At 47.6% G+C, this 14176-nt stretch overlaps 1 protein-coding gene across 2 annotated transcripts in view; it reads left to right on the top strand.

Annotated features, from left to right (window-relative positions):
• Positions 1–737: 737 nt before the first annotated feature.
• Positions 738–14176, top strand: part of CACNA2D2 (calcium voltage-gated channel auxiliary subunit alpha2delta 2) — a 213293-nt gene continuing 199854 nt past the window's right edge. For both annotated transcript variants that reach the window (XM_058031659.1, XM_058031658.1), the window contains exon 1: positions 738–919. In XM_058031659.1, the coding sequence (XP_057887642.1) occupies positions 795–919 (125 nt within the window). In that variant the 5' untranslated portion in view covers positions 738–794. The remainder of the gene's footprint in view (positions 920–14176) is intronic.

The following is a 14176-nucleotide window of genomic DNA, read 5'->3' as shown; positions in this document are numbered from 1 at the left end:
TATCCAGAAGACAGCGTTTCAAAATCCAGGCCTTCAAAAGTCTGGCTCAGAAACCCCGTCAGTTTAGGGGCTGTAGTTATTAATTCCGTTATTTAGAATTTGTAATCGGCCCTCCTGTCACGCTCAGGAACGCTCCCCAAAGTCAGAGTGTGCTTTAAAAAGAATCATAGCTGCTATTATTATTATATTAAACATAGCTGGAGATTCCCATATGCTGCCGTGCCTCCGGGAGGTGGCCCCGAGGGGAGCGCGGTACCCGGGCAGGAATGGCAGTGGCAGAGGCGCGCGGAGGATGGGAGGGAGCCGCGAGGTCCCCCTGTGCTCGGGGCGGGGGGGACCCTCCGGCGGGGCAGTGCGCGGGGCGGGGGCAGACGGGCCGGGGTGGGTGCCCGGGGCCCGGCCGGGGCGCGGGATGGCGCGGCCGGGGCGCCCCAGCCCGGTGCGGAGCCGGGGGCGGCGGGACCGGCGGGGGGGCGCGGGGCCGGGCGCATGCGCCGCGGCGGCGGGGCGGCGGGGGCCGGGGCGGCGCGGGGGGCCGGAGGGAGGGAGGGAGCGGGCGGGGAGGAGGCTGGGCCGGGCCGGGCCGCCTATTTGAGGGAAAGTAGCGCTCGGCGGGTGCTCAGTGCCGGCCGCCGCGGAGAGGCAGCGGGCGAGCGGCCGCCGGTCGGTGCCCGCAGCCGGCGCGGCGCTGCCCCCCTGCCGAGGACTGCCGCGCTCGTCGCACGAGTGGCGGCGGGGGGAGCCGCCCCGCGGGGCCGCCTCTGCCCCTTCCCCGCCGCGCCGTTAATGGAAACATGGCGATGGCGGCTCCGACCGGCAGCGCGGCGCCCGTCGCCCCGGCCCTCTGCGGCCACCTGGCCCTGCTGCTGCTCCTCGCCGCCCCCGCCGCCCACGGCTACAGCTTCCCCCAGCAGCACACGTAAGTGCCGCCGCCCCGGCCGGTACCCCCGCCCCGCGGCTCGGCCCGGCGCGGTGGCGCATCGCGGGGCCGCCCCGGGGCCTGCGGGGGAGCGGCGGCGGCGGGGCCGCGGCGGGCGCTGCCGGTGCCGCGCTGGATGCGGGCGGGCGCGGGGGTCTCTGCCCGCTCCCCGCCGGAGCGGCGGGTTGAGGAACCGACCCAAAGTTGCTGGAAAGCGCAAACTTCCCCGGCGGGTGCCGGTCCGCAGGGCGGCTGTCGGAGCCTTAATGTGGCGAGAGGGGGGAAAGACCAAAAAGGACTTATTTTCCAACCCCCCCCCCATCCTCGTTTCAAGCACACAATATGGTACCCACAACCGGCCGTGCACACCGGAGTTTGAGCATAAACTAATAATAGCTGGATAGTTCCACAGGCTATCCGAGCTGGCGGGTCTTCCTCTCCCTCCCTCTGGAGCGACTGAAATTGACTGTAATCTACTGAAAGAGAGTCGGAAAGCAGCTCGTTTGGGTGAGGGGGTGGGGGACTGGAGAGTCGCTGCAGGAAGGATATAAATAGATTTTTTTGAAGAAGAAGAAATTGCTTTAGAAGTTAATGTTTGGGAATATTTTCTAACGGGGATGGCTCTCTTGCCTACCGTGTAACCCTAAACCTGTCCCTCTCCACACATCCTCGGGAAACCTTGCTGAAATGTATTTTAAGAGGCTGTCATCTCCGTTATGAATTGCTGAGGTTTGTTGACACAAAATTGAAAAAAATCCAGACGATTCAAAGTAAAGGTTGACACCGTGTCCTTACAGTCTGCATTTCTGAAGGTGGGGGAAAGATTTCAATGACATAGAGTTAATAATAGCAGTGTTGCCCATAACTTCGTGCTGCCCCAGTGGATGTGCACTGCTTTATGTCACAGTTGTCTTGTCATTAGTGATTTGCTTAAGAATATAAATACATTTCATATATATATAGGAAGTAGTTTTGAAAGCCTTTTAGATTAATGTTTTTGATCTCAAAGTACATTTTTGCAAGCATGTAGTCAGGCCTTCTGAAAAGAAGGCTTATCGGCAGAAGAAACAGTGTTGTTTATTTGGGAGAGCTGTGGCTTACTGTGTTAATATCTGCCTTCACCAAAGGCACGGTTGCTTATCCCGAAATCCTTCCCATTCTGACAGATTCCTTCTGGATTCTTTTGGGGCACGTATTCATATTTTTAAATATCTTTGACCTTTGGGAGCTGATGGGCTCCCTTTTCTTGCTGTCACGTAAATAGAGAAATTCTTCAGAATAAGACCCTGAGAAATGTCTACCTACAGGGGGAGGAGAGGAAAGGGAACGTGCCAGTTCTCTTCCAAGTACCACAGCCTTGTGGCCTGATCCAGCCTTGCTCTGCCGTGAACGATCTCTGCTTCCATAAGCAAAGGGGATTCTGTACGTGATGAAGCACAGCTCAAGTTTGTGGGATGTTTTTGATATTTCAGCAGCTTTTCATGGATTGCAAGTTGTTGCATTCGCTTATTAAGTTCAGAACACAGTATCAATTTATAGAATAAATTTCTTTGGGTACCAGTTTGTGAGTCAAAGCTGTGTTTTCTTTCTAGCAGCAGAAACTTTTATAAGAAGGTTCTTCTACTGAGAGAGACATAAAAAGGCTTATAAGTTGTAAATAATGTGCTTGCATGCCCTCACCCTAAGATCTATGTTATTCTAATAAACCATGCCAGCTTTTTAACCAAAGCAGTTTTATTCTAATTAATTTGGAAGGGTTTGCTAGAATAGATTTTGTTAGCTCTGTGCTCTCTTATCTGAGGTTTTATCAGAGTGGGCCTGATCCTGCACTGAGTGAGGCAAGATAAGCAAAAACTGAAGCTGCTGACAAAGATCCATAATTTCTTACAAATACAGAAGAATGATCCTGAAGAGGCCACTAATTGTGTGTGTTTGTGCGTGCCTCTGGTGGGAATCAATGCTGTCTGGAGAAGAGACACAGAAGGGATGCAAGACCTCAACCTGACCTGATACCTTCCTCCTTGTTTGGTTCCCCTCATGACCTGCTCTGTGAACCCAGAGAAGACAGGAGTGACGAATGGATATTTGATGATGATGCACAATTGCTGGGCAGTAGGTTAATGCTGTAACCTGTGGGCTGAAATGCCTGCTGAGCTCTGCCCTAGGGCTGCTGTGATTATTTGTTTCTTGGGAAGGAAATACTTAATGGGAGTTAAGAGTGCGATGGTAACCGGCACCAAGGCTTGAACAATCCCCTGCAATTGACTCTTCCCCCCGAGTAGTTACCTATTTGCAACCTTCTTGATTTAAAGAGGCTGGATCTAACTTAAATTTTTTGGTCAGATTTACCGGGAGTGAGTTGAGCTGATGAGCTGTGCTGCTGAATTCTTCCCATTACCAGCTAATTTTCTCCTACTTTGGACAATGCACCTTTGTGAATGATTCAGAGCATTGATTAGAAACATGTTTGTCTTTAGAGGTTTTCTCTGTAAATCACTGAAGTCATCTTTTACTATAGGACTCTCAAAAATGAGACTGCTTTTTTAAGCAGCCCCAGAACTGTTTCATTCTGGCAAGCAGCAGAGTGAACGATTAGGATATCTTGCCTAAGGGGGGGAAGGAAGAAAATAAAGAACATTTTTGGTTTTGATTTTTGTTTACAATTGTATTAATTATTGTCGGTGTGTTGATTCTTGGTTCTGTCCCTGATAAATCGCTGGTGTTCTACATTATCTCTCTCCTCCCGGGTAGCATGGTTTTAATCATCTTATGCTGAGCTAAGGAAAGCTCGGCTCAGCCAGTTGTCCAAAGGGGAATTTCTCATTGAGATTTAAAAAGCAAAATCCCAGATTGGAACAAACCCATTGGGGTGGGTGCGTTAGGTGATGGCCACTGACTGACAAGGCTCCTTTTAGGAAGGGTCACGTACAAGAACGTGCATCTGTGTGGGCAACGGGATTAATGGCTGTGGAAAGGAAGGCTGTTGGTTGCAGTTAATTTTTCTTTTAAATAGTACACAGAGGGATTCCTGTGGCAGCATGGTAACAACCTCTGCTTGAATTTCTGAGCAGTTTGGTATGAGATAATTGAAAGCCTGGTCAGTCAGGGAGGTCCTGTACCTGGATTGCCATTGTCTCAGGTTAGTGGAGATCGTGCACGTGAGTGCTGGGGAATGTGGCTGCCACTGGGGAGCAGAACAAACCCCCTCCTCACTTTCCAGCAAAGCTTTTAGTCACTTGGACTTGAAAGAAAATTGCCATCTGCTAGAGGGTGGAGAGCCATTTGCTTCTTGTGAGGAAGCAGGTGTGTGCAGAATTGCTGCATGTCTGCTTGGCTTCATCACTGCTCTGCAGGGCATCTCTGACCAGGCAGCAGAGCAGAAAGGTATGTCTGCAGGGGAAAGTGCCACTGTGGTGTCCATGGTCCAGTCCTGCTTTTCCAACAGGTTTAGCACTTGTCAGATGTAGACAGTTGTTTTGGGCAGCAAGCTGGAGGTGTTACCCCTGTTCCTGTCAAATGGTGAGCAGTGAAGACTCCTGCTCAGAGAGTAAGGCTTAATATCTTCCCATCATCACTGGAAGGTGGGCCTGAGGCTGCCTCTTCCAAATTAGCCACTTCTTTGTAGCAGATTTTGATTTGTACTTGTCATTTCACCCCAAATTAGGTTAATGATGCTGGTAGTCATAGCACATCTGGGCTAGCAGGGCTTGAAATAAATAACTCTATTAGGACTGGATGCTTTAGGGTTTGCAGAATGCCATGTAGAGGAAGCTCCTTCTCTTGTTCTACTGACCACCTGCTGTGCAGTCAGAAAATCTCTTCCAATTATGGTTTTGATGCTTGGCATTGGAACTTGTCTGGAAAGGAGCTGAGAAGCTGGGAGATGGCCTTGCTTGTCTTCTGCTGTGCTCCACTAAGCAGAGAGACAGCTCCCTGGGAGGGCAATCTACCACCAGGAGTGACTGACAGATCCTGGCCCTCCATCCCTGTGAGAGCTGAGCAGCCTCTGTGACAATTTGTACTCAGTGGAGGCACAAATCCCCAGTGTCCCTGCAACAGCCCTGTGCAGGCTCTGCTTGGTGGCAGAAACCACTTTTGAGGTGTGCAGAGGCACCCTGAGCTTCCCAGAGGTAAAAGAAGAGCCTCACAAAGAGGAACAAAGGTTTTTTAAAAGCCATTTGCAATGTTTCTTGCTATTTAAAAACTAATTTCTGAGTGCTTCCTTCTCAGTGCTCACATAGAGAATGAGCAGAGCATTGCTGCTTTCTTGCCTGTGACACCTCAACACCATAATCTGCCTGCACTCATCCCCTTCAAGATTGTGGTTTCAGGAGCTTGAGTTTTTCAACTGCATACATTGAGAAATTGTTAATTGAAATTCTCTTGAGAAAGTGTGTGTGGGTTCCCACTGAAATCAATAAGGCTCCTGCACAAGGACCTGAGAGTAGAAATGGGCTCCTGCTTGGTGTTTGACAGGCAGAGTTCAGCAGCTTTGTTGTAAAGAAGCTTTGTGTGTGTTTGTGTGTGTGTGTGTGCAGCAGCCCCTGGAAAGCTGAAGGTGGTTAGGGAGGGTCTGAATGGAAACCTGAGCGTTTATCCCTGAATGAGCTGCCTGGAGTTTGGCTTCAAAAGCCATCAGAACGGCTCTCGAGGGCTGGCATGCTGGGGCATCTGCTCGCTGCAACACGGAACACGCGCACTCCTGTACCAGTCAGACAATGCTTTTTTCACCCAGTGAAATACCCAAGTGAGATGAAATAAAAGCAAAAGTCATTACCAAGCAACATATTTGAGTGAAATATTCAGTAAGAAAGAAGGGGAACTGAATGCTTCAATATTTACTTTTCTAGGAGCCTCTTGAAAGCAAAATGTGTTTTGTTAGCAAAATTATTTTTCCTCTCTGGGGTGTTGGTAGTAGTTTGTTGTTTTAGAGCAGTTCCTGTAATCTAGCCTTCATCCTCGAGTTTATTATTGCTGGGTTGCATGGGGAATGGGGTTGTACAAATTGTTGTTACTGGAAAGTCAGTTTCTGTCAACAAGCTATTGGCCTGGTTTTCTTTAGGCTGAATTATTCGATCTTTTGCAGAACGCATGTAGATTTCCTTCATTACTTTGACAGTTTCCCTACAACCCTTCCCATTCTGTCTCAGCCATTATCTTTTGGTCATAAATACAATGAGAACTAAAAGGTGTTTATGCAGACCAAAGGATTCATTCTTCCTCTGTAAAGCAACTTGTTTCTCGAATTGACTGATGTGTGAGCGATGGGGATATTTAACCAGATGAGCTTGTTACGGGTGAGAGGGCTGCAGGGCGAGAGACACAAGGATCTGAACGCAGTCAGGCCAGACAAAGGGTGCACAGTCTGTGGTTTCTGTATCTATTCATTAACTCATCACAAGGTCGTTATCCTCGCTTGTGATTAGGCTACTGTGCCACCTCCTCGGAAGCTGCTGCCCAGTCTGGTGGCGGACGGTGCAGGAGCTGTTGTGCAGCACAGCTGCTCCCAAGGCTGTGTGAAACTGCCTTTCAGGAGAGCCAGGATCAATTCTCCTCCCGCACGTCTAGTTGGGACTGAGCACTCCGGAGGAGATAATTGCTGACAGCAATCACATTGGGTGCTAAATGCCATATATAACCATCTAGGTCAATAATGATGGTAAAGCCTTGGGCACAGTTGTCAAAGCAGCAGTTGAGTTTGCCTATCTCTTTGTGCAGCGACACCACTGATTGTGCGTAGAGTTAAACGCAATAAGTACAGGATGCAACATGATTTTTAGCTCTGGTGTATGTCAGAATCCCTGAAGTTCTTCCAGTGAAAAGGAGTTCTATAATAAGAACGGCTCTTGCCTCCCTCGACCTTGTTCCTTCTTTCATTGTCCTTGAAGAGTGGGGATGGAGCTGTGCTTTGCACAGACTAGGCTGGAGCTACGTCTGTACCCCTGGGTTTCTGTTCTGGGTCTCCCGAAGTCCTGGGCAGACTTTGGGTATCCTTGCCTTCTGCTGGTGTGAAAACTGTTCTACCCTTTCCCACAGTGACACTTGGGGAATTCCCGAATCAATATGGGTTGTGCCTACAGTGAGTATCACTGTGATAGAAAACCCGGAGTGATGCAGTACAGAGACACGTTCATTTACCTGACAAAGGTTGTCTATCTTGAATTATTTATGAGGTTTCACAGCACACTAGTAAATTTTGTAAAAGCAATGGAGTCCTGGTAATGTGAGCCTCTTCACTGCAGCTTCCGTAGTGGAGTTGTTCTGAGGAGGTACTGGAGGTGGGGGATGGAGGAGGAGGAGGAGGAAGAAATAGGCAGCAAGTGGAGGGATAGAGAGAGACTGCTGTTTTCATGTGCAAATGATGAGGTGTGCAGAGCAATGAAGTGCGAATTAGTTAGATCATGCTGTGTATTGGAGCAAAAATCCATGTAGTGTTAGAAAGCAGCCTATGCTTCAGGGAAGGGTGGGGGCTGGAAAGGATGGGGAGCACAGGCACAAGGACAGAGCAGGGTGAAAATCTCATTACAAAGTACTGGCTGCTTCCCATCTGTAGAAATGCTGTTTGCAGGGGTAGTTTGGTTAAAGTACATACTCATTTTGGTGAGGTTTTCTTATCTTTCTTATTTACTTCCAGTAAAAGAAGATTCAGGCCAGAGCTGGCCAGGCTTTTCTGTGTGGCATTCAGCAGCCGAGAGGCTTGGAAGTGTGCGGGGCACGTGGCTGTTGACCAGAGAGGTTTGCTCAGGATAACCTGGATCATGTGTGTCCACAGGAGCATTGAGTCAGTGTTGTCTAACACGGAGAGCGAGGGCAGTAACAGTCGGAGTCCTGGCAGCAGTGCGTGGGCTTGCTGCAGTCCCTGCTGCAACACCATTTCAGTGCTAAAAGTTAGTGCTGCAGCACAGGTTCATGGTGTGGCTGCCACTGTGCACCTGATTTGTTGGTACACAGAGCCTGCCCCGTGCCTTTGGGCTTCTGAGCCTCTTGGCTTGGCAAGCACAAAGTCAGCTCTTAAACAGTCGAATTGGGAAAGAATTGGGAAAGTACTGTATCCATCTCCACTGAAGTGAAAAATGAGGATATGATTCTCCTTATAAATACCAATGCCTCTCAACTCATAACAGAGCTGGGTTCTGCAACTTTTGTCACAAGCTGCCAGTTTGCTGTCAGGCTCTGTTTCTTCTCCAGTGGGCATTTAATATTCTGCAGTCCAGAAGAATCCCATATCTAAAGTCTGAGTTCACATTCATTCTCCCAAAGAGGAAAGCAAAACAAGGGGCATATATCTAAATAATTTTTAGAGCTAACCTTGTATAAGCTACTTACCCTTCAGAAATATATATAAAGAAATATATAGAGCTCTCTGTAATTTCTGTTGAACCAGAGACATTCTTGTATTTGAATTCTCGCATCTATTAATTTTCATGTAATATCTCTCTATTGTGGCTAATTAACACTTTCTGTACAGTATGAAACAGGGAGGATCATGAATGCAGTGCTTTGTTTGCATTTCTAGTGTATAGTGGGTTTTACAGGCAGATTTTTGGCAGCTGTGACATGAACACCAAAATAGAGACAGACTTAAGCCAAGCAAAGCACCTAATGTTCAGCTTTATCAGGTGTTGCAGATTGAGTCAGATTCTGGGCTGTGAGTGGCTGAACGTCTTTTTATTGCTCCATAACAAACTCAGTAGACCCAGAAGGAGCTGAAGTGCCATTTCCTCATGTCTGAGGTAGTCCTGTAAATTAGAGGTCTCTGCTCAGTGTTCACTGTAGTGTCACATTCTTGGGATCAGTGTGTGGGAAGTATTGTGTGGGCTCTTGTGCTTTCAGTACCTCTGCAGGGAGAGGGATGCCCCTTGTCCAGGTGAAAGTTAACTTTCTGCAGCACTGTGTCATGCACACCAGGGGAAGAAAAGGGTGGAAGTAAAAGCACTTAATTATTCAAGGCCAGCAAGCTGAAAAGGTTTAGAGACAGTGAGCTAGGCATGCGTCAAAGCTTCCTGGGCACTCCTCTGCTTTCCCCTCCTCCCCTGCCTGCTCTGAAAAGGAGGGTAAATTACATGAGTATGAAAAAAAATCAATATTTTTCTCTTCATGCAATTCTTACTTTTTAATTATTCTGTTTTTGTTGGCTGGAAAGTCTTAATAATTGTTGATCAGTGACCAAACTGATGACATTATTTTGCCTCCTACAGAATAACAGCACTTCAAAGAGCATAGACCAAAAGGGACCTTCTCTGTGCATAGGGATGCTCTCATGCCCTCCCCTTGGCTGTGTGCTGTGGGATTTCTGATTGAGCCATTCCTGATGTTAGGCTTGTTACAATGCAGAAAAATTGCTGTTGTCAAGTCTTGCCTGCTGTACTCTGCTGTGTAGGTTTAAAAGCTGAGAATTGTCAAGAAAATTTTAAAAAATACTGGGACAATTTCATCCCTGATGTAATGATGTTTGTAGGATTATGCCCATTATAACTTTCAGGCCTTTGTCTTTTAACTTTTAAACATGGTGGTGCTTGTGGTAGTATTTTGATGGTGAGGTGGAGAAAAGAAATGCAGCTAACACATCTACTGTCTGCTGATGCTTTGGTCTCAGCTTCCAAATAACCCCATTTAGCACCTGCCCGCCTGTTTGACCCAGCAGCAAAAATGTTGTGTTGGCATTTCTGACATCAATACCACCTTTTTACCCATCATCTTAAGGCTAAATGGAACCCTTCTGTGTCACTTGCTGCTTGCTATGTTTATTTGTTGTGATCTAGTCTTTACTGTAGAGAAAAATCTAACCAGCTCTGTCTCACCTCAGCTGTCTGCTAGGTGCTTGGGGCTCTTTTTCATGCCAAGTGGCTCCTTCCACAGGTGAATTTACACCCTCACTTTCCCCCTGCTTCCCTGTGCTCCCTGCCCAGACATGAGGACAGAGCAGCTGGGTATGAAAGGGCTCTGACAGCCACATTTTGACATGAGGTCTCACTTTAGCACTGTCACTGCTGAGCTTGCCCTTACCTTTTCCTCTCCTGCCCCTTTTCATTCCAGCCTCACTGGGCTGTGTTTCCTGGAGCAGGCAGTGTTACCAAGCCAGAGGTGAGGATGCATCCCAAGGCTGGTGCTCTGCATGGAGCACTGCCTGTGGCATCACTGCTGTGTGGGAATCTTCTTTTTCTGCCCTTCTCCTCTTGATGCCATTCCAAGTGAATCCTTGTGCTGAAAGCACTGCTGGTTTGTGCAGTTTATGAATGTGATTATGTGTGCTGAAAGCAGCCTTGCCTTTTTTATTTCATAAGGGCCTCTTAATAAATGTCACTTCGTTGGGGACTCAGGCAGCTGAGTGCATGGCCAGTTACCTTTCCACTGGGGAGTGGCTGCCAGACCCCATCCTGTTCTCTGGAGCCATCACAGCTGGCTGGTGGAAGTGCAGGTTGCCAGGAAAAAAAATACAGTGTTTTTATGGTAGCTGGCATAATAGTTGACTTTCATTATTAATTAAATCTACTTATTTCTGTGTTTGTACCATTCCTGTTGTTCTCAGATCTCACTGGATAACATGAGGGCTCTTGTACATGAAGTTGCTTTCAGAGAAAACCAAACCAAAGGAAAGGTGTAGTTAATGTACCTGTCCTTCTTATGGAGGAATGTCAGGATGATTGCAGTGTGGTGAAATGGGACCTGCCTGGGCTGCAGGTGAGATGCTCCAGCTGCATGACCTGAGGCCTGTCTTGGGGCCACAAGTAATGGTGGACCTGCAGTTTCTCCATGTAACAATCTATGTTAGATGAAGGATTCATGTGCAAGGCCTGGTGATTCAGGGCTGGGTGGAATTGGTGGCCAGAGCCCTGTTTCATCTGCAACTGCCAACCTGCAGTCCTGAATCACAGTTTGTTGAACTGCTCTGAAGTTTGTGATGTTCATTGCACACAAGTCCAGATCCCATGAGCAAAGTGAGGACTATGCCAAGTATATTCTACTTTTTGTGTCTCATTTTCCACATGAAACTAACCTTGCTTCCTCATTTGGCTTGGTTACAGTATTTATTACAATGACATTCCTCCTCATTTTTTTTTCTACTGCTATGATATTGAGGTTTAATATTTATCTTCTAATAGTTTCTGAGTAGCAGAGTGCTTGCATTACTGGCAGTGATGTATAGTTAATCCTGAGCACAGATAGCTCTGAGAGGTCCAGACGGACTTCAGCCCTCAGTGGCACGCTTGTGAGTGAGGAAATTAGCTTGGAAATTGCTGTTTGTTAAAATTGCTTCTGTGTTAATCTTGCTGTGATACCACAGCTTCTGGCAGTATGTGGGTTAGCAAGATGGTTGTGGCTGAGAACGAGGGCAGGTTCTCACTTTAAAAGAATCTCAGCAAAGACCTTGTCTTACACCTTTGCTCTGAGGAGGTTTACACTGAGCAATGTGGCCCATTTTTCAATTGCCAGGCCTATCTTCCAGGTGTTTTCTTATCCCCAGTTGACCTTCTGCCCTACTTTCTGTCCACTGTGTGTTAAAAGGTGACCAACCTGTCACTCTTGGCAAGCATCAGGAGCAGAGCATGTGTGCCTCAGGCTTGTTCCCTGGGGAGACAGGTAATTCTTTCATGATGCCCTTGGGGCTGTTCCCCCTGCCACCCCTCCCCATTGCACTGTGAGCATCTTGTCCTGCTCTCCATCTTCCCCTCCTTGCTGTGGTTTTGTACACGTGCTCAGTAACACTGCTTGCATTTCCCTATTGCTCCTATTGCTGCTGAAACGAAGGCTTCAGACACTCCAGTAAGTCAGTGGTGGAGTAGAAAATGCAACCAGATCACAGAACTCCTCCTCCTGTGTTCCTTTAAACGAATCCATGCTCTTCGTTGTGGGATAAATGTTTGTTCTACTATGTGCTAACAAGACATCAGATTGAGATGCAAGAACAGAAAACAGGGGCAGGAGGATTTGGACTCCAGGGAAAGTGTCTGTCCCTTTCTTTGCTGTTGGGAGGATGGGAACTGTCCTTGTGGATGAAAAGCTTCTCTGAAGGACACTGTTCCCTGGCAAATGCCTGAACATCAAAGCTTGGGCAGTGCTGTTCTCTGTGCAGTCAGAGGGCAAGAGGCTTTGCTGCTGAGTGCTCAGCACTGGACTTCTCCAAATTAAATGGGTGCCTTCTGCTGCATAAGCCCTATGTTGGCTCTTTGTACCATGTAAATTATGGATAGGCACCTTTCCCAAGAAATGCTCTCTTTAAAATTATATTTTTGTGCTGATGAGGCACTCATTTAGAATTGGATCTTATGCTTATTGCCTCCCTGTGGCAAGTGCTCATCAGTGGGAGCAGTTCCTGGGCAAGCTGTAGGGCTGTACCTCCTGACCATGTCTTGGACATTTAACCCCTTGGACAGTACCTGAGATACCATCTGAACATTTCCTGCTCTCTCTAGGTGTCTTGGAGAGAAATTCTGGAGGCCATTAAGCTCAGTAATTTACATGCTTCTTGAGCCTGTGCCTAGGGAAATATATTTCACAGGTAATTTCAAATCTCTTGGCGTGTGGAAGAAGTCATTATTGTGAACAGAAAGGGGCTGGTGATGTCACGGGCCCCATTGAGAGGACCACATTAGAGACTGGGATTTTTCCCTCTTACAGGAAAGTGCCCAAGACATTCTGTTCATGGGGTGTTGGGATGTCAGGAGCTTTTGAATCTAATGTTGATGCTCAAGCAAAAAGAGAATTGTGGCATAATCCTCAATTCCAGTTACATGTGAGCATATTGTGTGTGAGGGCTGGGAGCAAACCTGCTCTGGGGTACCCATAGGTGTGTGAGTTTTTTGCTTTGGTGCTCCAGTGCTGTCTTCCAAGGGCAGACATCAAAGTTAGCATCAGGAGGTTGAGCTGCAGTTTTGACTCTGCTCCCAAAAGTCTGTCTGGGTTTGAAACTACTGCTTCACCTTGGTAGCTCCATTCTCCCCTCCTGAAAAAGATGGAAGATATTATTGTTGGACATATTAGGAGGATTTGACAGTTTACTGTTGATCTTCTTTTTATGGGGTTCTCCAGGACAGGAGGTGAATTATTTTCAGTGTGAAAAGCTGGCTGTGGCTGGAGAGGGGAAACAGCCTGATAGCTCAGCATCCTTTCCATGTACAACAAATGCTGTAGCACCTTCTGAGTATTCCCAGTGTGGTTCAGGCAGCTCCATTTATACAGATTTTATCCTGTCAGAGGAACAGACTTGGATTACTTTTCAGAGCAATATGTAGTAGATGTTTTTTCCCTGTGGAGGGGGCAGTCTTTGTCCCAGCTGGACGGGGAGAAGGAGAGAGGAGCTGACCTGTGAAAGCTGCCAGCTTCATCCCTGTTGCTGTTATGCTCTGGGTGATGCAGCAGTACTGGGACAAAGCTGAACTGGGCTTCAGGTTTCCACTCTGTCTGCTTCAGAGCTTGTCTGGATGCCACCTTACAGCAGGAAAGGTCTTACAAACAGCTTTTAGATGCGTATCACAAAGTAGTGAGGTAATGGTATAAAATGCAGTAAACTGCTATTTATTTTTTTTTAATGCTCTCCACCCCCACCCCTTTTTTCTTTTATTCCTGAAAGGGACTAATACAATGAAGAGCTTCTGCAAATGAAGGCAACTGCATTTGAAATAACAGGGTTCTGGGGGTTTGGCTGGTGAGAGATGCAATAAACGAGCATCGCTAAGTGCTTTATAATAACAATGATTACAATGCTCTCTTAGGAGCCAGGAACTCTCAGGTAGGGGGATGGTGTGGAGAGGGCTTGTTTAAGGTGGGGGGTTTAACTAGATAGGCATGGAGTGACAGTGATGCCCAGAAACCCCTGCAGAATGTTACATATGGTGCTGTGAGAGGCTACTCCAAAAACCCCAGGAGACCTGGACTGACATGGTTTGAGGCTGAAGCAATGACAATGGATGCTCCTAAATAGCTTCTGGTAGCAGGAGGTCTTTGTGGCAGAGTTTAATGGCATCTCTTCTTGGTAAGCAGGGAAGCTGTTGACACAAATTCAGCAGAGTTCTGACTAGTCAGTAGTCCTCCACCAAACTCCTTGCTTGTCTACAAGTGATCAGATTGATCATTTGTGCCAAGTTTGTTTCGGATCAGCTGAAATCTGCCATGGGCAGGGAGGATGCTGAAAGCAGTCCTCTGGAGTCAAGTGGCTGGTAAGAGTTTACATTGTGCTGTTGGCACTTTGGCCACCTTTGTTTTGCTACAACTCTCCATGAGTTGATTTGACTCTTCCTGGCAGTAGAAACATCTCCA

Source organism: Melospiza georgiana, chromosome 11 (assembly GCF_028018845.1).
Source record: "Melospiza georgiana isolate bMelGeo1 chromosome 11, bMelGeo1.pri, whole genome shotgun sequence".
NCBI lineage: Eukaryota > Metazoa > Chordata > Aves > Passeriformes > Passerellidae > Melospiza > Melospiza georgiana.
The sequence above is the reverse complement of the archived record's forward strand: the minus strand, read 5'-3'. Positions and strand labels throughout refer to the sequence as shown.